Source organism: Notolepis coatsorum (assembly GCF_963971535.1).
Source record: "Notolepis coatsorum genome assembly, chromosome: 7".
Taxonomy (NCBI): domain Eukaryota; kingdom Metazoa; phylum Chordata; class Actinopteri; order Aulopiformes; family Paralepididae; genus Notolepis; species Notolepis coatsorum.
This window is the reverse complement of record NC_140171.1, coordinates 2,854,365-2,878,723: the sequence shown is the minus strand read 5'-3', so window position 1 is coordinate 2,878,723 and position 24,359 is coordinate 2,854,365. Positions and strand designations below refer to the sequence as shown.

The window sequence follows — 24,359 nt, the reverse complement described above, 5'->3', positions numbered from 1 at the left end:
AATATCATCTACAGACATAGATCTTTGAAAAAATTATATGTACGTTTATTCACCCTGAGTGGCACCGACAAGTGAAATTTTGGCCTCTGGCCCATGGACTAATACCCTCGGTCATGAGCCATATGCTGACAGCTTTTGACAAGCTCATGAGGCTGCCCCCTAGTGAACTGTTCAAGGAAGTACAAGCAGTCCATAGGGTTGTCAGTCTTCTGTTCAATGCTGTGCTCGAATGACCTTATGAAGGTGTAATAATGTAAAGGGTCGCCATCGAAAACTTGAATGTCTCTTTTAGGCAATAATAATAATAATAATGACTTGGATTTATATAGCGCTCTTCATGACACCCAGAGCGCTTCACAGAGTCCATTATTCGTTCATACACAGTCATACCGGTGGTGGTAAGCTACAATTGCAGCCAGAGCTGCCCTGAGGCAGACTCACGGAAGCGTGGCGAATAATCAACGCCTACGGCCCCTCCGACCACCACCAACATTCATTCACATGTATACACATTCATACGAGGCAAGTAGGTTAAGTGTCTTGCCCAAGGACACAACGGCAGTGGGATGGACATGGGCTTGAGCGGGATTCGAACCACCAAGCCTTCGATCATTGGACGACCCGCTCTACCCCTGAGCCACGCCGCCCCACAGGCAAGAATGAAAGAGACTGTTGTTGAACTAGCAAAGCTGTTATTCATTTTGTTTCTCAAACAGTGATTATGTTACTGTTGCTGATTGATTGTTGTGGTGCAGGGTGAATGCTTTGGTGCTGAATCCGTGGCTGTGCTTGAGTGCTCTGTAATGACCTTTGACCCTTGACCCCTGCGTGTCTTGACAATTCGGGTTGTGGTTGTAGATTCTGAGCTGTGTTTGTAGCGGGTAAAAAGGTTTGTGCTTCAGCACTGAGTGTTTGAACATTCCTTTGTCCTTTTCGGAAGTAAGAGCTCATGCCATTAGAATTGACAGACATATTACTCTGCACAATTTAGAGACCGCCAGACCAAAATGGCTTTTATGATGTGTGCTTGGCTGGGGCTGAGGATGCAGAAAAGATTCTTATTGGGGATTGGAACACGGATATGCAACAAAAAGATGCACCGTCTTCAAATCCTTCAATAGGTTTTGTGATCTGCACGGCCTCAGCCAGCTAATCACCCAACCCACACGTGTATGAGAGTCAACTCAGACTACCATTGACCTCATCCTGACCTCGGACAAGTCTAAGATCTCCAATAAAGGGGTTATAGCGTGCGGGTTAAGTGATCATTATATGATATTCTGTACCCGCAAAAAGCTAAAACAAAAGGCTGGCTGTCACAAAACTGTCACATCTAAAGACCTCAAAACCTACTCTAGCGAGGCCTTTAACCTTGAACTGGAGAGCCTGGACTGGTCAGATTAACTCAATGGTACACTGGTTGAAGAAACATGGCTTGGTTTCAAAACCAAATTTTCAACAATACTAAACAACATGGCCCCCCTAAGAACCACCAGGGTAAAAAATCGCTGAGCCGTGGATGCACACTGAAATACTGACCGCTATGAAAACCAGAGACAAAAAATTCTCTGAGTTTCTTAAAAATCAGTCAAAGCTTACCAAAAGCAAGAGCAGTGAACTCCAAGCCCACGCGACTGAACTCAAACTGGAAAGAAACAGACTAAGAAATGACGTAAACTCCATGATCAAAACAGCAAAAAAAATATTCTATCAATGACTAAACTGAGAAACAAAAACAAACCACGTGAACTTTGGAAATTACTCAATAATCAACTAGGCTCAGGGTGCAATCCACGGGGGGAGCTCGGTCCGCTATAGCTCCCCTAGATCAGACATCAGCTCCCCTGGGGGTCTCTAAAGCTCCCCTGGGGGTCTCTAAATTACTGAAAATAAATGCTACTTTTGCCATGCATTTCTAATTTTTCTGTCATTTTCTGTATCATCACTGTGTATAATAATAAACGTATGCTATTTTGGATGTATGATTAATGATTTGCGCACTAATTCACACGTAATATGGCAACATGCATGCTATTCTTGCAATTACCATTCGGAGCGCGGCGGCGCTGCAGCCTGCACGCACGCACGGTACAAATCAAACTTGACCCACTTTGTAACCTGTGGCTGTGAGTGACTTGTTGACACAGTGATCGTTTTGACAGCCAGTAAATAAGGTCACTCAGGAATGCATAATGTCTAAACGAAAACAAGTAAGCCTAACCAATTTTGGTTTCACGAAGACAGTGAAGCTGACAGAGCAGCAGGAGGCGGGCCGCGGGATCATACAGGCGACGCCGTTACAATTACACCTGCTTGGTGCTGCTCCGGTGGGGACTATTATTAGTATTACAACGCCCGGTGACCGTGCCGTGGAAGCCCAGCCCGTCCAGACGGCCGGACCTCAACAAGTGAGTTGTCTAGTATTATGTGTTCTGTAGTTACTGAAACTGATTGAATATATGACAGGATTCAAGAGGTTTATTTGTCACATACATACACAAGGCCTACAGGCTGCGATCACAGTATACTCCAACAGTCCGCGCGCCGCGCACCCCCCCCCCCCCCCCCGCAAAAAAGAATTATCTGGCTCACCCAAAGACCATGCTATGGTTTGCACACTGTCTAGGCTGCAGTAAAAAACTTAAAACCAGATTCTCAAACATAAACATAAAGACGGACAACACGCTCATCACAGACGAGCTGGATGTAGCCAATTACTTAAACATCTTCTTCACAAACATAGCCACAACACTGGTAAACAAACTACCCTCCCACTCAGGGCATTATGGGGTTGAACACATAGTAGCATACTACAAGAACCTAGGGGTCCACAAAGATGACTTCAAACTGGAACAGATGAGGTACTCAAAAAACTGAGCGCCCTCCAACCGAACAAGGCCACTGGCCATGACAACATCCCCTCCAAATTCCTCAGAGACTCAGCACCGCCATCACACACATAATAAACCTCTCCATAAAACAGGGACACGTCCCCAAGGACTTCAAAATTGCGAGAGTAACACCCCTGCACAAAAAGGGCAGTAAATTAGACCCTGGCAACTACCCCCTGTTTCTATCCTTACCTCCATCTCGAAAGTCATGGAAAAAATTTTATACAAACAAGTCGAAAAGTACCTCGCGAAAAAAAATCTAATCTACGAATTCCAATCTGGCTTCAGAACATCCCACTCCACTGACACATGCCTTCTCTATTTAAACGACCACATCAAACACGAGGTGGACGCGGGCAAATACTGCGGCATGGTCATGCTGGACCTACAAAAGGCCTTCGACACTGTCAATCACACCATTCTGTTTGACAAGCTAAAAGCAATTGGTTTTGATAGTCTATCAGTGAGCTGGATGCAATCCTACCTGGAGGGGAGAGAACAGAGGGTGGAGGTAAACGGTACCCTATCCCCCCCCTCACAGTGAGCTGTGGTGTTCCACAAGGAAGCATACTAGGACCGCTACTATTCCTAATTTATGCAAATGACATGTCGTCAGCTTGTGACTGCAACTTGGTCCTGTTTGCGGACGACTCAGCCCTGCTGGTCTCTGACAAGAACAAGTTACAGGTTGAAAAAACCCTCAGCTCAGAACTAGGCAAAATCTGCATATGGCTCGCTGATAACAAACTATCATTACACATGGGCAAAACAGAGTCCATTCTCTTCGGTTCAAATAACAAACTCAGCAAGACCGACGGCTTCTCAGTTACAGTGGGTGACAATATTGTCACAATGAAAGAAGAAATTACCTACCTGGGTTCCATCCTAGAGGCAAATCTTTCCTGTGACAAAATGGCATCCAATGTAATAAAAAAAAAGTCAACCAACAAACTCGATTCTTGTACCGGATCTCCTCTCTGGTAAACAAGAATACCCTGAAGACTCTGGCAGGAGCACTCATTCAAGGGTACTACGACTATGCTTGCACCTCATGGTACCAAAGCACCTCAAAGGCGCTAAAAACAAAATTACAAACATCTCAAAACAAATTGGTCAGACTACTGCTTGATCTTACTCCTAGAACCCACCTCACCCCTGTCCACTTTGACAAACTAGGATGGCTTAGAGTAGACGACAGAGTACAGCAACTTGCAATGGGCCTGGTCTACAAGACTGTACTAGTACTACTAGTATGGTTGTCAATATTCCAATGTACAGTTTTGCTTGTTTGTACAGTGTTTCCACCCCCCCCCCATCCAATGTAAATTACCTAGTATGGTTGCCAATATCCCAATGTACAGTTTTGCTTGTACAGTTGTACAGTGTTTCTCCCCCCAACCCCTCCCTACCCAACCCCCCCCCCCCCCCCACACACAACCTCCTCCAATGTACACCCCCCCCCCCACACAACCTCCTCCAATGTACAGCCCCCCCCCCCCCCCCTCCAATGTACAGTTTTTACGTCAAATGTATATACTCCCTTTTCTGGACTCTTTTTGTATCACAAACAGTACCGTATTTGCAAATCTGGTATGTCATAAATGTATAGATGTAGCAGTACTGTCTATCTGTATGTCATGTATGTCATATATGTCCTGATGAATTGAAAATGGGGGACCCTGATGTAAACAAGACTAAAGTCTTTCTCTGGTCTGCATCCCCTTAACAATTGTGTGTATTGAGCCGTACTGTATTGTACCCATTCTGCAATCTGTTAATAAAGTTTTCAATCAATCAATCAATCAAAACTCGCCTTCCACCACCGCCCACTACTCCCCAACCTGTCTTCAATGCACAGTTCCGACGGAGGCAGACGCCGCCACTTGGCGCACCTCGTCAAATCCATCCTCCCACATGAACATGCCATACTTTCCAAACATTCAACCACTGCACGAGCTCCCCTCATTCAAACTAGTTGATTTCAATTTCCCCACCGAAAGTTTACGTCGCTCACGAGCGTCGGCTACCAAACCGTCCGTCTCTCTCGTCAACGAGCCCAGACAGCCTTTCCGTAAACTGTCAACCCGTGAAAAGGAATGAAATTCCATAAGAACACTCCCATTAGCGCACACACACACACACCCCCGTGAGAACGCCCACCACCTAAAGTGACAGTACACCTAATAATACAACACAAAAGATAATACTGAGACCTCCATTACGGCGCCTACAGTAACCTTAACCACACTGTTACCATAAACTAACGCTAACCTCTTACCATAAACTAACCCGCACTTTCTATCTTAACCACAACTGTTAATAGTTAAAAGTGTGAAATAGATTTTGTCACCTGAAAGGGCTATCGACAGGCAACAATTAATTCGATATATATATTGTATTACAAAATATGCACACCCAAGCCACTAGTGGTCGCCAAAGTGCCGGTGGGCAATTCATCCTGAAGAGGGCCCACATAAGGGCCCTTGCAAGGTAAGATGTTTTAAAAACTTTGACCATATAACTATTCTAGTTGAACAGACAACCCCATATATTTTGGTTTTGGGTGACACTTGGCTTGGAGAGAATATTGATAACTCAGATTTGGCTCTTTGTAATTATAATGGACCGTATAGGCAAGGGTGGGGGAGTAGGAATTGATGTCATGTCTAGTCTTCCAGTGACTATTTTAAATGCTGTCTCTCTCCCAAAGTGCTTTGAGTTTCTTGCTTTAACGGTTCAACGTGGTCTTGATTCTATGACTGTGGTAGGAGTGTACCGTCCTCCATCAGCACATCCAGATACTAAGCTGCTTTAGTGAACATGCTTTCTGAATACTCTGTTGATGAGTTGCTTGTAATGGGCGACCTACATTTGAATTGGCTGAGTGATGTTTCTTTGCAGCTGAAAGATTTAATGTGTGGCCTAAACTTAAGCCAATTGATAGTAGCACCAACTAGGCCAAACCTCAAAGATCACTAAGTCCACTCTGATATACCTTATTTTCACTAAGGTTGATAAATATCCTTCTAGTGGTGTTTTTGAGCTAGGTGTAAGGAAGTCAGGGTCTCAAGTGGTGTCAAAGAGGAATTTTTAAAACTTTGATACAGAGAGGTTTATGGGTGACATAAATGTCATGTCTGAGCCTGAGGTTCAGGTGGCCTTGTACTCACGTATAGACTCATTTAATGCTGTAGTAAATAGACACGCTCCATTCAAGAGGGTTCGCATTAAGGACAGAGTCACACCATGGTTCAGCCCTGGGTTCTCTCCAGTGTTTAGGGATAGGAGTGAATGAATGAATGAAACTTTATTTAACAGATTGCAGAATGGGTACAATACAGTACGGCTCAATACACACAATTGTTAAGGGGATGCAGACCTGAGAAAGACGTTTGTCTTGTTTACATCAGGGTCTTGTGCTCGGCGCTCTGGTGACTCAACACTGGCTTGCCTTTCATCTCACTATATGTCTTGTGTGTATTTATGTGATAAATAAACCTCTTGAATCCTTTCGTCAGATTAGGAACAAGTGTACAAATGCTGTAAGAAAATCAAAAACAGACTATTACCTTATTCTAGTTACAAATGCATATTCTAATCCTGCAACATTTTGGAATGCAGTAAATGTAAACAAAAACAAATCTTCCAATTCCCCTCCCACCCATATTTAATTCAACAACCATGAGATCTCTGATAAGAATGCCATCTGTCAGTTATTTAACCAGCATTTTGCTGAGACAGGACTTCTTTTTGGCAGACATATAACTGGGTCTCTTTCAGCTGCTGCAACTGATAGTCAGGGTCAAATGTCTCCTCATTGAAATTTTTCTCTCATCCCATTTACACTTGATGAGGTTTATCACGCAGTAGTAGCATTAGACAACTGGTGAAGATGGCCTGGAGCAGTGGTCACCAACCTTTTTAAGCCCAAGATCACTTTTTTTTTGGTGGAGGCAAGATCTACCTATTGAAGCGTTGAGAGAAAAAGTCAGCCAAGATTGTACTTTAAACTAAATTACTTTTATTTGCCTGTATTCTAATTACATGCAATGCTTTGGTCCAACATTAAAACGTCAAAGTAGAACTGTAATATGTACTTTTTCAGTCAGTGCTAAGTGCAGTCATCTTATGCAGCATCACTTTTCACATCAAAACAAAAGTAGAACTGTAATGTGGACCTTCTCCTATTAACATTGCCAAACATATTTACAATTAGCATTTTATAAAGTAGAACTGTAATATGTACTTTCTCAGTCAGTGCTAAGTGCAGTCCTCTTATGCAGCATCACTTTTCACATCAAAACAAAAGTAGAACTGTAATGTGGACTCATATTATTAACATTAGAACATGCTAATTGTAAATATGTTTGTCAAAGTAGAACTGTAATATGTACTTTCTCAGTCAGTGCTAAGTGCAGTAATCTTATGCAGCATCACTTTTCACATCAAAACAAAAGTAGAACTGTAATGTGGACTCTCGGGGAAAGATAATTTTTCCTTTTCCTTTTTTACTTTTTTTTCCCCGGGAAATATCTACAGGGAAGGTCTCAAAGATCGACCAGTTGATCACGATCGACGGGTTGGTGAATGGTGACCACTGGCCTGGAGGCTTACTTGATCAAACTGGCTGCTCTAGTTATTACTGAGCAGTTGACTTGCATATTTAATATCTCTGTTGCCTCTGGTAAGCTTCCTCCTTGAGTGGAAATCGGCTAGCGTACTCCCACTACATAAGGGCGGTGAGAGAGTTAATTTAGTATAGACCCATCTCTGCCCTTTTTGGCAAAAGTATTGAGTCACTAGTAAACAATCAGTTCAAACATTTTCTTTCAATTAACTCAGTGCTTAGTAGGGGCAGGCACGTGCACACATAGAGGCCAAGGGGTGCTTGAGCACCTGCCTTTTTGAGCCTCATCAAAAAAGTGCCCTTTTTTATTTTTTTTTATTTTTTTTTTTTATCGTTACGCATATAGACTGCCCTTCCAACTGAAAAATGTCAGGATAGAATCAAAATATTAGGTAAAGAGGGAGAGATGCCCCATATTCCATTGCAGTTTGCACGGCCTCCTCAGCGTGCCTCTCCGTGGATCTATATATTTTATGCATAGCGTGGGTGGTGATGATGATGATGATAGAAACCGCTGTGGCGCATACAGTTGAATGCTGGTATTACACTCATTGAGGGACACGAAGAAGTCAAGTCCGATGGGATTTGGGAATCTCAAATACAAATCGGGATTGGAATAAAAAATGCATTTATATTAAACAATACAGAATATACAGCACTATTTGATCACCAAAACCCCCCAAAAAGCATAAAAAGGGGGCCCCCCACCCGAAAAGGGCCCTTAAAAATCGTGCTTGCGCGCTCGGATAATATATACACACAAGTGTAGTGCCCTTTTCAGCCTTTGAGCACCTGCCCCTCTAAAGTCCTGTGCACGTCCCTGAGTAGGGGTGTAACGATTCCACCTCACAACGATTCGATTCGATTACGATTCTTCAGGCAACGATTCAATGCATCATGAAATCTCTTCATTTGATCACGATTCGATTCGATACATTTTCTATCAGTTAATTCCCCAAAACATTTTGAATACACAAATGTGGCTGGGGGAACTGATTCACTAAGCATGAATGGACTATAGGTCAATAAAAACAATACACACAAAAAACCATTAAAAAAAAAAAAATTTTAATTTTGATTAATTTAGATTATAATCGATTCTAACATATTCAAATCGATGCATCGAATCGAACACATTAGAATCGATGCATTTCGATTAATCGATGCATCGTTACATAGTGCTTAGTCCTCATCAGTCTGGTTTTAGAGGGTTAAAAGCCTAATTGTATTTTTTATTTAGTTAATAAATGTCTTGTTGTAATTCCTTATATACCTAATGTAGCGCATCTTCTTGAAGCAGATTCAGCTTTTTTTGCTCTGATTTGACTTCAGTTTAATTGCATTGTTATACTGTTCACATGTGTGGTGCCATCAGTCATATATAAGTAAAGATAAAGTTTGAATGACTTACTGAACTGGTTTAATTTCACACCACACTGCTTGTTTGTTATTTCAGCACCAGGCACTGTCCACCGACTTTTTTCATGTTGAGCAAGCGCTACATTGCACCTCGCTGCCTACCTGTTATTCACTCTCAACACGGATAAAACAAAGTATAATAAGCATTCTTTAGGTTGTGGTAGTTTCTCTATTTGGACATTATAGCTAACATCTAGCCTAGTTGGCCAGAATAATTTTTTATTTAATTCTTTTGAAAATAATCTGAGGGGCCAGATATTATTGCTGGCGGGCCAATTTCGGCCTGCGGGCCGCCTATTGCTGACCTGACTCTAGTGCATCTAGGTTTTGGCAGTAAAGACAATGGTGTAACGGTCAGGAGGACACAGGAATGGATTCCTGAACTGTATTCGTGGTCCAGCAGGATGTATTTGCACAGTTCAATATTCGGTACACATTCCTTTAGCGGTTGTTGAGAGTAAATTAGTTTGATTATGGCCCCTATGATGTCATCTATACCTGCATCACTGTACATATTAATACTATAACTCTTTTAGACTATCACAACTGCAAGCAGGCAGGCTACACAGTATATGACTATATACTGACGGACAATCTATATACTGAAAAGACACTTTTTATGCCACTGTGCATGGGAATTAATATGAAATGCTGATGTGAATGTCTCTTTCCTCTGAATAAAAAAATACTATAACTCTGTACATGCATCTAATTGGCACTATTACTCAGTACAAATTTATATAATATAGACTCAGTTTAATCACCTGTACATTGTATATTACTATTGCACTTTACTGTTATTTTTGCACTCTGGTTGGATGCCAAACGTCTTTTTGTTGTACTGTACTGACGATACATTTTTATCTAAATCTAAATCTCATAGTTAAGCCCCGGGGGGGGGGGGGGTGTACAGGCATGGGCAGGGTAATAGAATGTAGTAAATACATGTAGGCAATAGAATGTAGGCAATAGAATTATAGTACAACTAAAAATAAGCAGTGTAATAAACGGTATAATTAACTCTGAATATGAGAATATGAGCAAGTAAACAGTGTAATCAAAGGTGCAGATGAGGGTCTGTATGCCCTATCTGTTATATTATATGTTATAATAAATAAGGTTGTCATGGGGCATAAGTAGGATGCGTCATTCACACACCACTCTATGTATAATAACATCTTGCTGGCAAAGAATTGTGGATTGTGTTCTCTGAGTTGTAATGGTTGCCCTGGCATTTCATGCTAGCCAAACATTTAGCTTAGGCTTTTGGCATTGTTTGTATCTTACATGCTGGTATGCTGGTAAACCCCATGCACAGCAGACAAACACATTCTGTTGAATAATAACATGTTATGTTTATTTAAATTGTTTAGCAAATACCCTGTTTTGTCTCTGTGCTCACACTTGGTTCATTGTAGAATCTCTGGCTGCCCAACCAGAACTGGGAGAGGCCAAAGCCTTTTCTGGAGGGGGGATCCGGAAGGTACCAAGTGTGGTACAGAGGGGGGTTTTCATAATGAGAAGGGAATAGACTTATGAAGTGCCCTAAACACCTTTAGTGTTTTGTGATGGTAGGTCAGTATGGAGTGATGTATCCATGTTGTACAGAATTATTTAAGGTGTAAAATAATGTCTGTATTGCTTAGGGGTGTAAAGGTACTCGTATCCGTACTAGGGGTGGGGAAAAAAATCGATACGTAGTAGTATCGCGATACTTTGCGTGGCGATACTGTATCGATACAGGGACGCCAAGTATTGATATTTAATTATTTATAAAAAAAATCGTTTTTTTCTTTTTTGTATAAGGAAGTTGCATTCAGATTGGAATATGACTGTAATACAAACAGTTCAGTTTGTCAGGTACATGCCACACAGATTAGTGTTTACATCTGTCTGCTTGAGAAAATACCATGTTCTGCAATAAAAATGATTGAAGTGAGATGAACAGACTGAACTTTATTTGATTAGATAAAACATGTTGACAAAGTTTTACTTTGCAGTTGAAAAAAGGTAATAAATCTCAATATATTAGGGATGTCCGATATTATCGGCCTACCGATATTGGCATTAAAATGTGATATCGGAAAATATCGGTATCGGTTTTCAAACTTTTTTTAAAAACATTTCTATAACCTTTATTTACCCAGGCAAGCAAGTAAGAACAAATTCTGATTTTATTTATTGTCAAAAGTATGCATAATATAATGTTAATGTAATGTTAATTACCTGAAATTATTCAGTTTTTTGGGGGGGGGGGAAACCCTGCATATATCGGTATCGGTTGATATCGGTATCGGAAATTAAGAGTTGGACAATATCGGTATATCGGTTCGGTATCGGTAAAAAAGCCAATATCGAGCATCCCTACAATATGTCGCAATATTAATATCGCAATACTCACCATATCGCAATATAGTTAGTATCGCAATACTATCGTATCGTGAGGCCTCTGGTGATTCCCACCCCTAATCCATACCGAATCCGTTTCAGTGTGTACCGTACCGTACCGAACGGTTGTGTAGTGTACCGAACAAATACAACGGTATGTTAACCACTAACGACTGCCCACTGGGGGCTGTTTTCTTCACAATCTAATATAATTATTATTATATATATATTTTTTACAAGTCTATTATTAATTTCAATATAGAATATTTGTTAACAGCCCTACAAGTACAATTAGTTACGGCACACTACATCACCCGTGAGTGGAACATGGAAAGCCAAACTTTCCCCCCACTGTACCGAAAACCCGTACCGAACCGTGACTGTAAAACATACCGAACAGTGGTTTTTGTGAACCATTACACCCCTAGTATTGCTTAATTGATTGATTGTAATTTTGGTTTGTCTCTGTAGGAGGAGCTTCCAGGATAAAGCCTGGGATAGAAGCTCCTCTCAGGGGGAAGAGAAAGTAGAAGGAGAAGTAGAAGTAGGCTTTGAAGAGAGACACAGCCTTGCTGGAACTAGTTCTCATAGCCAAGGGCCTAGTTGTTGTGTGATATTTAGTTTGTATGTAAAGTTGAATAGTTTTGTATTTTTGCTCTTATTTTCAAATGGAATTTCTTTATATGTAAATGCTATGTTATTGTAATTAGTTTGGCTGCAGCCTGTTTTTCCACTGGTGAACAAAAGGAGAAAATAAAAACAAACCACCGGGTGATGATGACCTTCCTCAGACTCTATTGTTCCACCGCTTGGCCACATCCTAACAATGGTCAATAACAAATAAATATACAGTGATATAAACAGTTACCATCCAACAATCTAAATATACCGTGATATACATTTTATATCCATACCCCCCCCCCCCATATTGTATCACTTGTGCTATAAGCTTTGAATAAACCTTTTTTTTATTTAAATTTTCTTTATATATTTGTACAGAAAGACGACAGACACTGAAGTCAAACGCCTGATGGAAGAAGAAGCTGAGGACAAGGTGGAGGAGAGGAGGACAGAAGAGAGGGATGATAACATGGAAGGTCCTCCTACTAAAGAAAACACGGATGAGTCAGCAGAAGGGTGAGAACGTTCTTTCATCTCAAGATAATCTGTTGATATCCTAGAGTTCCATAGTAAGTACCTTTTTAATTCCTAAAGCACATTTTAAACAAAGTGATGGCACTATAAATAAAACACAGTAAAACATGGTAAAAAAGAAAGCAATACATATACGACAAATACGATTAAACAAGTACGTTTACAAGTAAATATACAACATGAAACCGAGTAGGTGTGAGATCAGACTATCCAGGCTAAAAAAGTCCAGTTTAAGAGCTAAAAGGCCTGGCAAACAGGTCAGACATCAGGTAGGTTTATAACCTGGTAAACAGGTAGGTTATTAACCTGGTAAACAGGTAGGTTTATAACCTGGTAAACAGGTAGGTTTATAACCTGGTAAACATGTAGGTTTATAACCTGGTAAACGGGTAGGTTTATAACCTGGTAAACAGGTAGATTATTAACCTGGTAAACAGGTAGGTTTATAACCTGGTAAAGAGGCAGGTTTATAACCTGGTAAACATGTAGATTATTAACCTGGTAAACAGGTAGGTTATTAACCTGGTAAATAGGTAGGTTTTTAACCTGGTAAACAGGTAGGTTATTAACCTGGTAAACATGTAGGTTATTAACCTGGTAAACGGGTAGGTTTATAACCTGGTAAAGAGGCAGGTTTATAACCTGGTAAACAGGTAGGTTATTAACCTGGTAAACAGGTAGGTTTTTAACCTGGTAAACAGGTAGGTTTATAACCTGGTAAACAGGTAGGTTATTAACCTGGTAAACATGTAGGTTTATAACCTGGTAAACAGGTAGGTTTATAACCTGGTAAACAGGTAGATTATTAACCTGGTAAACAGGTAGGTTTATAGCCTGATAAAGAGGCAGGTTTATAACCTGGTAAACATGTAGATTATTAACCTGGTAAACAGGTAGGTTATTAACCTGGTAAACGGGTAGGTTTATAACCTGGTAAAGAGGCAGGTTTATAACCTGGTAAACAGGTAGGTTATTAACCTGGTAAACAGGTAGGTTTTTAACCTGGTAAACAGGTAGGTGTATAACCTGGTAAACAGGTAGGTTATTAACCTGGTAAACATGTAGGTTTTTAACCTGGTAAACAGGTAGGTTATTAACCTGGTAAACATGTAGGTTATTAACCTGGTAAACGGGTAGGTTTATAACCTGGTAAAGAGGCAGGTTTATAACCTGGTAAACAGGTAGGTTATTAACCTGGTAAACGGGTAGGTTTTTAACCTGGTAAACAGGTAGGTTTATAACCTGGTAAACAGGTAGGTTATTAACCTGGTAAACATGTAGGTTTTTAACCTGGTAAACAGGTAGGTTTATAACCTGGTAAACAGGTAGGTTATTAACCTGGTAAACATGTAGGTTATTAACCTGGTAAACGGGTAGGTTTATAACCTGGTAAAGAGGCAGGTTTATAACCTGGTAAACAGGTAGGTTTATAACCTGGTAAAGAGGTAGTTATATAGTCGTACTGGCGAATCTTGTCTCGCTCTTTTGCCTATCGAGATATACCTCATCTCCAGTACCTACTGTACTACATGAACGAAAACAAAACACCCTTGCACTTGACCAGGCCCCGCCCCAGTGACCTCCCTATAAGTCACCAGGCGTGGTCACACTCGCCCTTCCTCTTTTTCGTTTTCCATCATGGCGGTTGCAATGCACCCTGTGTAACTAGCATTTATGAAGTGTAAAGAGAAATTGAACAATGCCGGAGATTTGCCAGCCCCTGGAATCTTCTCGGCATGTTCCAACGGCGCTCGTATGGGTTCTGCGGTCCTGCAGCTGGATGCATCTCGATGCATCTCTGCGTCGGGCCTGTACTGGGGTTTCCTCGTCTTGTTGACAGCAGACAGAGGGACGTCACGCGATGTGTAGCTATCGGGCTAACTCGCGTCCAGGTAGGATCTGCGCCACTAGGCATAACAATGCTGGCGTTGGTGATGCTGCTCGAGTTGTCCCGGGAGACAACCGAGTTGTGTATTGGCGCAAGGGGCAGGATATCTGGGTAAACGTTGTTGTTTTCCCGGTTATCCTGGAGCACGCGGCTAACGCTATGCTATTTGCTGGGTTACTGTTTCTATTTTGATTCCCCGCTGAGTAGGGATGACCCCCGGACCCCGGTTTTAAACGGGAACCGCTACTATATTAGAAAATACCGGAGTATTTATAAGCTCCAACGTCATCGGTACTGCTATCGATACTCTAGAGAAATTATTATTATTATTATTTAAAAGTTGCGAACTATCTCTCCTTTCTCTGTCTCTGCACGAGAAGCGAGCCGCGGCGAGTCATTATTACACACACACACCCCTCGCGAGTCGCTACACATACGGGTACTTCTTATTATACATACGGGTACTCCTTAGCGTTCCTCCTTAGTGCTGTCCCCGACGCCCGTGCTGAAGCGCGCTGCACACAGACGGCTCTGCCTCTGCATGCACTGAGTCGTGAGCGAAGCGTTCTAAAGTATGGATATACTTTACAAGGGTCAATGCCGACAACGCACGTTGCCACAAGTGCAACAAAACATTTGCCAGTAAGGGTGGCAATACGAGCAATCTATCAAAACATGTGTTGGCAAAACACGATATTAGTGTGCAGAAATGCGCCGTATTTGACTGCCTTGCGCGCACTGTTCCATCTGCATCCACGTCCACTGCAGCCGGTAAGCCAAGATACGGAGTTTCCTAGGCTAATAACGAATTATTACAAATAGGCTAATAAACAAAATAATTGTTTAGCTACAAATACTACAATCTAAAAACGTTTTATAGATCGTCAAGCTGAGGCGTCAGCCACCAATGTGTCCCAGGCCAGTGAGCCCACCACACATCCTCCCTCTACCTCCACCACCCAAAGTCCTTTCTCCCTAGCAGCTAGAGGAATGATGACAGAGGATAGGGTGAACGAGTGTCACAGGGCTGTGACAAAGTTTGTTGTCAAAGGCCTGCACCCATTCTCTACAGTGGAGTCCAAGGGCTTTAGGTAACAACTAATCATTCAGTGTATATTGTTTTTTTTATACATAGTTGTCTAACTTGTCTGTTGTTGTTGTTGTTGTTGTTATAAGTTATTATTGAAGCAGCTATTCCCACCACTCCACACAAATTTACAATAATTCAATCATTTCTAATCTTTACTGTAGGGAGATGACTAATGCTCTCAACTGCAAATATACCCCTCCCTGCAGGAATGTCCTCAGTAACACACTGATTCCTGCCTGGTATAATGTTGAAAAGGCCAATGTTATCACAGAGCTTAAAGATGTGCCAAAGTTAGCCTTTACATCGGATGGGTGGACCAGCTTAACTCAGGACCACTACTACTAAATAAAATAGAAAGTCACAAAATAGTTAATTTATCTGACTGCTTGTATTAATTGATAAAAAAGTTGCCATGTGCAGTAATATAGTTATATAAAAGAATAATAAAGCAATGTCGATTCTGTTCTTAATAATTTTTTTGCTAAATCAAAAAGAACCGATAAGAGTATCGATAAAGTACCGAACCGTTAAGCAGTATCGATAAGAGTAGTAGTATCGATAAAATCCTAACGATACCCATCCCTACCGCTGAGAGATGTCTTTTTAAAAGGTCTTCCCTCCTCTTAACCATTCATGCTGACGGTCAATCGGTGTCTACTGTTGGGAGTATTGCAGGGATTTGTTTATTTTTTTCATGGGTGAATGGGCTGAGGTCTAGGGCTGGTGTGCTTTTTGTGAATATTATGAATGGTATGCGGGACTGGTTTTCTCTGGTCCGCATCCCCTTAACGTTGTGTGTATGGGCTAGCCCATTCTACCGTGTATTGGTGGTGTTTTTAGTTCATTTATTCATTAACCCCTTCATGGGTGCACACCACAGTGGAGGTTGCTGGTTGCAACCACCACTGGTGCTCTGCTCCGTGTTTATGAAGCAGGTGGCATCAGTCTTTTTCCTCTGGCATGTTGAAACAGTGCCCCGCCCGGCCGACGCCATGAGGTGGGTCGGCCCGGCGGATGGCTGGTGGGCTGTTAAGCCTGTACCGCCACGGTATAGAATTAGCAGCGGTTAGTAACTTTGTTCGCATTGCTGTTTATTTCTGTCAAAAATGGTGTCTGGTGGCGGGGCCATGAGGGCCAGCCAACGTCGAAACATCGCGTGAGGTTGTTGACGTTATTAGCTTTGACCTAGCCGCAAGCTATAACCGCAGGGAGGGCTAGGATGCTGTCAATGTTTGTTTACAGACATCTTGGTTGGATTGGTCTCCCTTTGAGGGGGTGAGAAGTTAAAAAGAATGTTTCCCTCCTCACGGCTCCCCTCTCCGCAGAGGATCTTTGGTCTTCCGCTGGAGCGCGGGCGGTATTGGACCTAGGCCCCACACCGCCTCACGCCGCGCAGCCAAAGGTGAGAGCACGGCCTCGCCAGCGGCTGTGGCGAGGCCCTCAACCGGCGGCCATGTTTCCCCCACCGGAGGTACCCTGGGCGTTAAGTCAACAGGTGTCCACAAGGCTGACAGCCTTGGCGGCCGAGGGATCGGCCACATTGGATGAGCACGGCCTGAGAAACCGTCGCCATCCTGCCGTGTGCAGCCCGCTCTCCGATCACTCCCTCCCCCAACACCAGCGGAAAAGGGGCTCTGATTTGTTTTCCTTTGGCTGCGGGCCGCAGGCCTTCAATGAAGCGCATGCGGCCCCACATTTCGCTTCTCATGGGGACAGGGGCTGACACCCAGTTGATGGCTGAGCCTGGGTCTCTCCATGAGAATGTTGTGCTGTCAAGTGGCTCCCATACCATAAGCTGTGTTTGGTTGAGCCTGGTGTTACGTCTGTCAACTACAAGTGTTGTCAGCAGGGGGGCTCGAGACCTTTTTTGAGGCAAACAGTGCAGGCTTCCCCGACCTCGCCTTCGCCCGGCCGGGTATCACGTTGGTGCCACGTTGGTGCATGATTTGGGTGGTAGTAATATCACTGCAGGGCTACGGTGTGTAGGAACCCATGGGGGCCTCACACCTTGCATGTCCAGCTGCAGAACAACTCCTCAGCCTGTTCTGAGGGGTGTTCAGTGGGGGAGCTTTTGTCACCTAGTATGATGTCAGTTGAACACTGTCAGGTGGGGGCCTGGTTCTCCTCCATAGACCTGTAGTATGCGTATTCGCATCTCCCATCCTAGGGCTTACCTACGTTTCCTTTGCAGGGTTTAGCGTATGAGTACCAGAGGCTGCCGTTCGGTTTTTCTCTAGCTCCCTGCATCTTCACCAAGTGGGGGCCTCTGCGTCGTCAGGGGTTACGAAGTGTATTCTGCCCTGACGACGTTCTGGTCCTTGGCGGTCAAGGTGGATTGTCAGGTCTCATACCAGGCAGGTGGTGGAATTCCTCACCAGCCTGGGGTTTGCTGTAGACTGGAAGTAGAGTACTCCTCTTCCCAGTCAACGGGTGGAGTACTATGGGCATCCCTCTCAGAGCATGTTATCGACACGCTCGGGAGGTTCCGTCCTAGGACGGTTACGGCGCTGTCCGTGATACGCCTGCTCGGTATGATGGCATCTGCTCATTCCGTGGTCCCTCTTGGCCTCCTCTTCACCTCATGAGGAGGATACGGAGGTGGTTTTTCCAGTATGGAAATAGACCCGGTGAGAGGCAAGTGGAAGCGGCTAAGGTTCCCGTGTCAGTACTGGGGGACCTCGCCCTCTGGGGAGGGCCTGGGGCCCTCACCAGGGGGGTCCCCATGGGCAGTAGGCTGTCACACGTCACGGTTTTCACCGACGCCTCCCTCACTGGGGACGCGTCGGGCCAACACAGTAGGGGGCAGCTGGCAAGACCATGCTGCCCGGTCTGCGCTACGTTCAATGTGTTGGTATTGAAGGCGGTCATTCTGGTCCTCAAACGGTGTTTGATCAGGACGGACAATACGACGTCAGCGTCGTATATCGACAGACGGGGAGGAGTACGCTCCCCCCGTCTGCACCGGGCGGCTGGCTATGGGCGTTCTCCATCTGCGCATCCTGAGTGCTCTCCACATCCTCGGCAGGGTGAATGTGGGTACAGGTGTGATGTCGCGGGCGGTCCTCACCCTGACTAGTGGGGATTACGTCCGGACATAGTCAGGCAGGTCTGGGACCGATGCCGTGGCCGCCTGGGATTCTTTCCCCCATACATCTGTTAGGTCAGTTGTTGGGGCGGGTACGTTGAGGAGCGCAGGACCTTGATCCTGATTGCGCCGGACTGGGGTGCAGCTGTGTGGTTCCCGGTCCTGATCCAGCTCTTGGTAGCCCCGTCGTGGCCTGTTCCTTGGTCATCGCGGGCCCTCTCTCAAGCGCACGGTGTGTGGGGAGCTTTCACCCTAGACAATGTGAAGACCACACATTATGCATGTCCAGCCGCAGAGCAGGCCATCCCCAGCGGGCTAATCGCTTGGCTAAAATGGGACAATGCTCAGCGGGGGAGCCGCCTCATTCACCAGGAGTGATGACTGCCGTCCCCCCCCCCGTTTCAGACCACCCCTTTCTGTCGGGGTCCCCCCTTTTGGGTGCAATTGCCCCGACCCCAGCCTCGTTGGCAGGGTCAGGGTTCGCAATGCATAGCGGGAGGGACCGGGTTACCTATCTACGCTTCTTAGCGGACCAGCGCCAGTTGGCTGCGAGGCCGCTTGGCGATTTTCACCACGTGTGGCTACAGAAGTGCCACGTGTCTGTGTGGATGGAGAGAATGTTGAGAGCGGGGCTCGTGTTGCAATTTGCACACCCCCACCCTCCGTTTTTTGGGTTCTGAAACACTATTATCAGAGTCCACGGCAGCGACAGCCCTGGCCGACGAGATTCAATCTCTGTTGGCGAAGCAGGCCATCGTTGCGGTCCCATGGGAGGACACAATGAGTGGTGTTTACTCCCGATATTTTCTGGTGCCCAAGAAAACGGGGGTATCAAACCCATACTGGACCTGTCCACGCTTAATCGCTTGATTGCGGTGAAAAGGTTTAGAATGTTGACCGTCAAACACCTGTTATGCGCTGTCAGAGTGGGAGACTGGTTCACCTCCATAGACCTCAAGGATGCGTATTTTCACATTCCGATCTTCCCTCCTCACAGGAAATACCTGCGCTTCCTGTTTCAGGGAATAGCGTATGAGTACCAGAGACTGCCATTCAGCTACTCTCTGGCCCCTCGCACTTTCACCAAGTGCTTGGAGACCGTGCTGGGACCTCTGCGTCGTCAGGGAATACAAATTCTATTCTACCTGGACGACATTCTGGTCCTCAGCCGGTCGGAGGAGGTCGCCAGGTCTCACACCAGGCAGGTGGTCGAACACCTCACCAGCCTCGGTTTTGCTGTGAACTGGGAGAAGAGTACTCCTCTTCCCAGCCAACAGGTGGAGTACTTGGGCTTGATTCTAAGCTCAAGGTCTATGAGGGCAACCCTCTCAGAGCGGCGTCGAGAGGATATTCTCGGTGCGCTCAGGGGGTTCCCTCCTGGCAGGACAGTTGCGGCATGGTTCGTGATGCGCCTGCTCGGCCTGATGGCATCTGCTCACTCTGTGGTCCCGCTGGGCTCTTTATGAGGAGGATACAGGGGTGGTTTTTCAGTATGAAAATAGACCCTGTGAGAGGCAAGTGGAAGCGGCTGAAAGTCCCTGCTTCAGTGCTGGGGAACCTCGACCACTGGGGGGCGGGGGCCCTCACCGGCAGGGTCCCCATGGGCAGCAGGACATCGCACGTGACAGTCAGTGGAAACATTATGAAGAGGAAAGAGAAATTAAAGAACGTTGGACTACCGCCGGAATTCCCCCAGCCCCCGGGTTTTCCCCAGCGCGTCCGGATGGGATTTCGGCCCTACGCTGGACTTTCTTCAGATTCCCGCAGTGGACTGGTGAACGTCGCACGTTTTGCCCAGACATGGTAGAGTGGCACCCCGACCGGAAGCCGACGCCGAGGGGCGAGTCGGCCCGGCAGATGGCTGAGTGGGCTGATGAAGCTTATATCGCCGCAGTACAGAATCTAGCGCCAACAAATAACATTGCTCAGTTAGCTGCTTTTCTGTATAAAAATGGTGTCAGGCGGTGGGGTCTTGGGGCCGGTCGACGCCAAGACCCTCACTCAGGGTTTTGAGGTTATACAGCTTTTAACGCAGCCGCAAGCTATAACCTCAGGGAGGGGGATGACGCTTTCAACATTTATGCACAGATATCTGTGGTTGGAGCAGTCCCCCGTGGAGGAGGAGGGGGGAATTCCCCTCCTCAGGGCCGCCCTCTCCGTGGATGGACGCCGCCCCACACCGCACGACCAGAGGTGCGAGTATTGTCTCATCAGCGGCTGCTGCGAGACCCCCGACCAGTGGCCTTGTGACAACCTGGAAACAGAGAGACAGGCTCTCACGGTCCCGACAGACCCGGGCGGCTGTGGGACCGGGCGAATTAGATGGCCTCGGCTCCCCCCAGGGAGTAGACCGCCGCCATCTCAGTGTCTAGCAGGACATCGCACGTGACAGTCTTCTCCGACGCCTCCCTCACAGGATGGGTGGGGGACATGTCTGACCAAGGCGGTAGGAGGCAGCTGGCCTGCTCAGTCTGCCCTACATATCAATGTGTTGGAATTGAAGGCAGTGCTTTTAGTCCTCAAACGGCTCCGCCCTCATGTGGTGGGCGAGCACGTTCTAATCAGGATGGACAGCACGACGTCAGCGTCATATATCAACAGACAGGAGGGAGTGCGCTCTCGCAATGTGCGCAGCCTGAGGGCTCTCCACATCCCCGGCAAGGAGAATGTGGGTGCAGATTTTATGTCATAGGGAGGTCCCCACCCAGACGAATGGGGACTACATCGAGGCATAGTCAGACAGATCTGGAGCCAATTCAGGGAGGCCGTGGTGGACCTGTTTGCGAGCAGTCAGTCCTACCAGTGCCCCCTGTGGTTCTCAGTCAGTCGGAAGGACAACCCCCCTCTGGGAGTGGATGCTATCTATCTGATAGCCCAGCTGTTGGAGCGGGTACGTCAGGAGTGCAAGACTTTGATCCTGGTTGCGCCGGACAGGGGGTCAGCCGTGTGGTTCCCGGCCTTGATTCAACTCCTGGTGGCCCCGCCGTGGCCTGTCCCCTGGTCGCCAGGGGCGCTCTCTCAGGCACGCAGCACGTTGTTTCGGCCGCCTGTCCTGGGGCAGCCTCTAATGGCGTGGCTGCTGAGAGGTTACATTTAGAGGGGATGCGTCTTAACACTACTGTGATTAACACCATCCAGAACGTGTGCGCTCCGTCCACTATCGCGGTTTACGCAGGGAAGTGGCATATGTTTCAGGAGTGGTGTGAGACTGAGAGCCTGGACCCGGTAGCATGTCCCCTGAACTCTGTTCTGTCCATCCTCCAGTCTATCCTGGATAGGCTGTCGGCCTCGACAGTGAAGGTGTATACCGCGGCTATATCTTCTTGTCATGTGGGCTTTGAGGGCAGAACGCTGTTCAGCCACCCTCTCGTGAGACTGTTCTTGCTGGGTGCCTCAAGCCTGTTGAACGCGCTCTGTCCCCAAGCTGGGACCTCCAACTGGTCCTGGGGGGACTGTCCGTCCGCTGGCACACACAGGACCTCAGGGCTACCAGTCAACTGCTTGTCTGTTACGGTGACCTCAACACGGGTAAGGCGCTGTCCAAGCAACGCCTGTCACATTGGTTACATTTAGTCATTTAGCTGACGCTTTTATCCAAAGCGACTTACAAGTTCTGTACGACAAGACAGCAAGAAAGGTACAACTCTATCAGCTGAGTAACAATGTTTATCAAAGTGTTGCGTGTTACAGTGTAGGTTAGTTTATTAGGACAAGTGCATGACAGTAAGGTTAGTCACGGTTAGATTTTCTTTTTTTATCATTTCAGATAATGGTTGAAGAAGTGAGTCTTTAGTTGACGGCAAAAGGTTGGACGGGATTCGGCTGTCCTAACTGGGATGGGTAGTTCATTCCACCATTGTGGGGCAAGGACTGAGAATAGGCGGCTTCTCTTTGATGACCTTCCGGGAGCTTGGATAGGAGTAGGTCTGAGGCGGCCAGAAGATGCAGAGCGTAGGGGTCTTGAGGGTGTGTAGTTAGAGACCATTGACCGGAGGCAGGCGGGAGCGGTTCCCTTTGCCGCACGGTATGCTAGGTCGAGGGCCTTGAAGCGGATACGTGCAGCAATGGGGAGCCAGTGCAGGTCCCTAAGAAGTGGGGTGACATGGGCCGACTTCGGTAGGTTTGAGATCAGGCGGGCCGCTGCGTTTTGAATGAGTTGAAGAGGCTTGGTGGCAGTGGCCGGGAGGCGTGTATCACTTCCGCAACGGATTTGATTTCTGGGGTTGGCCTGATTGGCCGCGACGGCCACGTGACACGCCGTGGCACGCCCCCGCGGCAGCCGCAGTGGCAAGCGCGCTGCTGCTGGAGTTCACTTCGCCTTTCACATCGCTGCTGTTTAATAATATTGTTGCGTTGGCGAAAGCAGGATGAGAGAGCGTAGATTTCAGTGTGTATCATTTAATCATTTAACATTTGAAAGGCATACATTGTTGTCATACAGAAGTACAGAATACTTTTATCCAAAATGCTTCTTACTGTTAGAGACTGTGCTAGACAAATGAATGACTAATTCGGTCAGAAATAGCGTAACTAATAACGTTAGTAAGCACTGCTTATATGCTTATTATGTCTGCGGGGTACAGTAAACGTTTCTCCCGGTACATTCTGAAGAGCACACCGCTGTATGTTGGAGAACCAGCGGTCTTCCGCTCCTCCTCACTCGAGTGAGAGCAAAGCCGTGCGAGGGGGGCGGCACCTCGGCACAGCTCAGCCCTGTGTGACGCGAGCAGGAAGGAGGAGATGGGAGTCCTTCCAATCGGAATATGTTGTTTCTTTACACATAATGTTGGATTATGAATATGTCTTTATAGCTATGCTGCCAGGCTGGTCCGCGACCCTCCGTGCTGCGATCACCAGCGGGGAGAATATGCTCACGCGAGCGGCATCGCTGAGCTCTCGCGTCCGCTGGAGCAAACCAGAGACTGTTTTATTATGGGGCTTATGCCGAGAAGCAGTAACACAACATTGCAACTGTTGTGTTACTGCTTTCTGACCGAATTAGTCATTCATTTGTAGCTATAAAGACATATTCATAATCCAACATATGTGTAAAGAATATGCGTGAGGAAGGCTGTGCTTCTCTGGCCTCAGCTCTGGGCTCCAACCCCTCCCACCTGATAGAGCTGGACCTGAGCTTCAATCACCCAGGAGACTTGGGAACAAAGCTGCTCTCCGATAGACTGAACGACCCGAATTGTACACTGGAGAAACTCAAGTTAGTGCAGTGCACATACTGTTATGCATGGGGAATTATTACTTTGAGCAATATTATTAATCTAGTTACTTTCATAGCCACGCTGAAGGTCCCTGGTTCAACATCTGTTCTTCTCTCTCCACAGTTTGGACCATGATGAGGAGCACTGGATCAACCCACAGCTGCTGAAGAAATGTAAGGATTTGACATGTTTGATCATTTTACTCATCAACATTTTTTATTGTTTTGACAGAACAATGGTGGACCGTATAAAGAGCAGCTACACACATGATCATTTTGGTGGCATGTTGCTGCGCTAGTGCTTGATAATAGGCTTGTTTGAGATGACTGATTGCTCACCGCGAAAATAGCAACACGTTCTCATCAGAAAACGTAAATAAAGTACTAATTTACCACAGGAAAAAAGGTACATGTACATTATGTTATAACCACAAGTAATAAAATAAGTATCGGCGAAAGTCCATAACAAACAACTCGACCAGGAGTCGAACAAACAATGATTATGATCACGGGCGAGTTCTCTCACCACTAGACACCCACGCTGATACAAACACAGCAATACTATGATGAAGATTCATTTGAACCTTTAACGGTTATGCTT

General features: G+C 45.8%; 1 protein-coding gene across 4 annotated transcripts in view; it reads left to right on the top strand.

Annotated features, from left to right (window-relative positions):
* Positions 1-24,359, top strand: part of LOC311232047 (uncharacterized protein) — a 44,185-nt gene that overhangs the window by 5,747 nt on the left and 14,079 nt on the right. For all 4 annotated transcript variants that reach the window (XR_014619904.1, XR_014619905.1, XR_014619906.1 and 1 more), the window contains 2 exons: positions 12,325-12,462; positions 23,883-23,932. Coding sequence is in view for 1 of the 4 variants with exons in the window: in XM_084318713.1 (XP_084174839.1) it covers positions 12,356-12,462; positions 23,883-23,932 (157 nt within the window). In the remaining 3 variants the exon portion in view is untranslated. The remainder of the gene's footprint in view (positions 1-12,324; positions 12,463-23,882; positions 23,933-24,359) is intronic.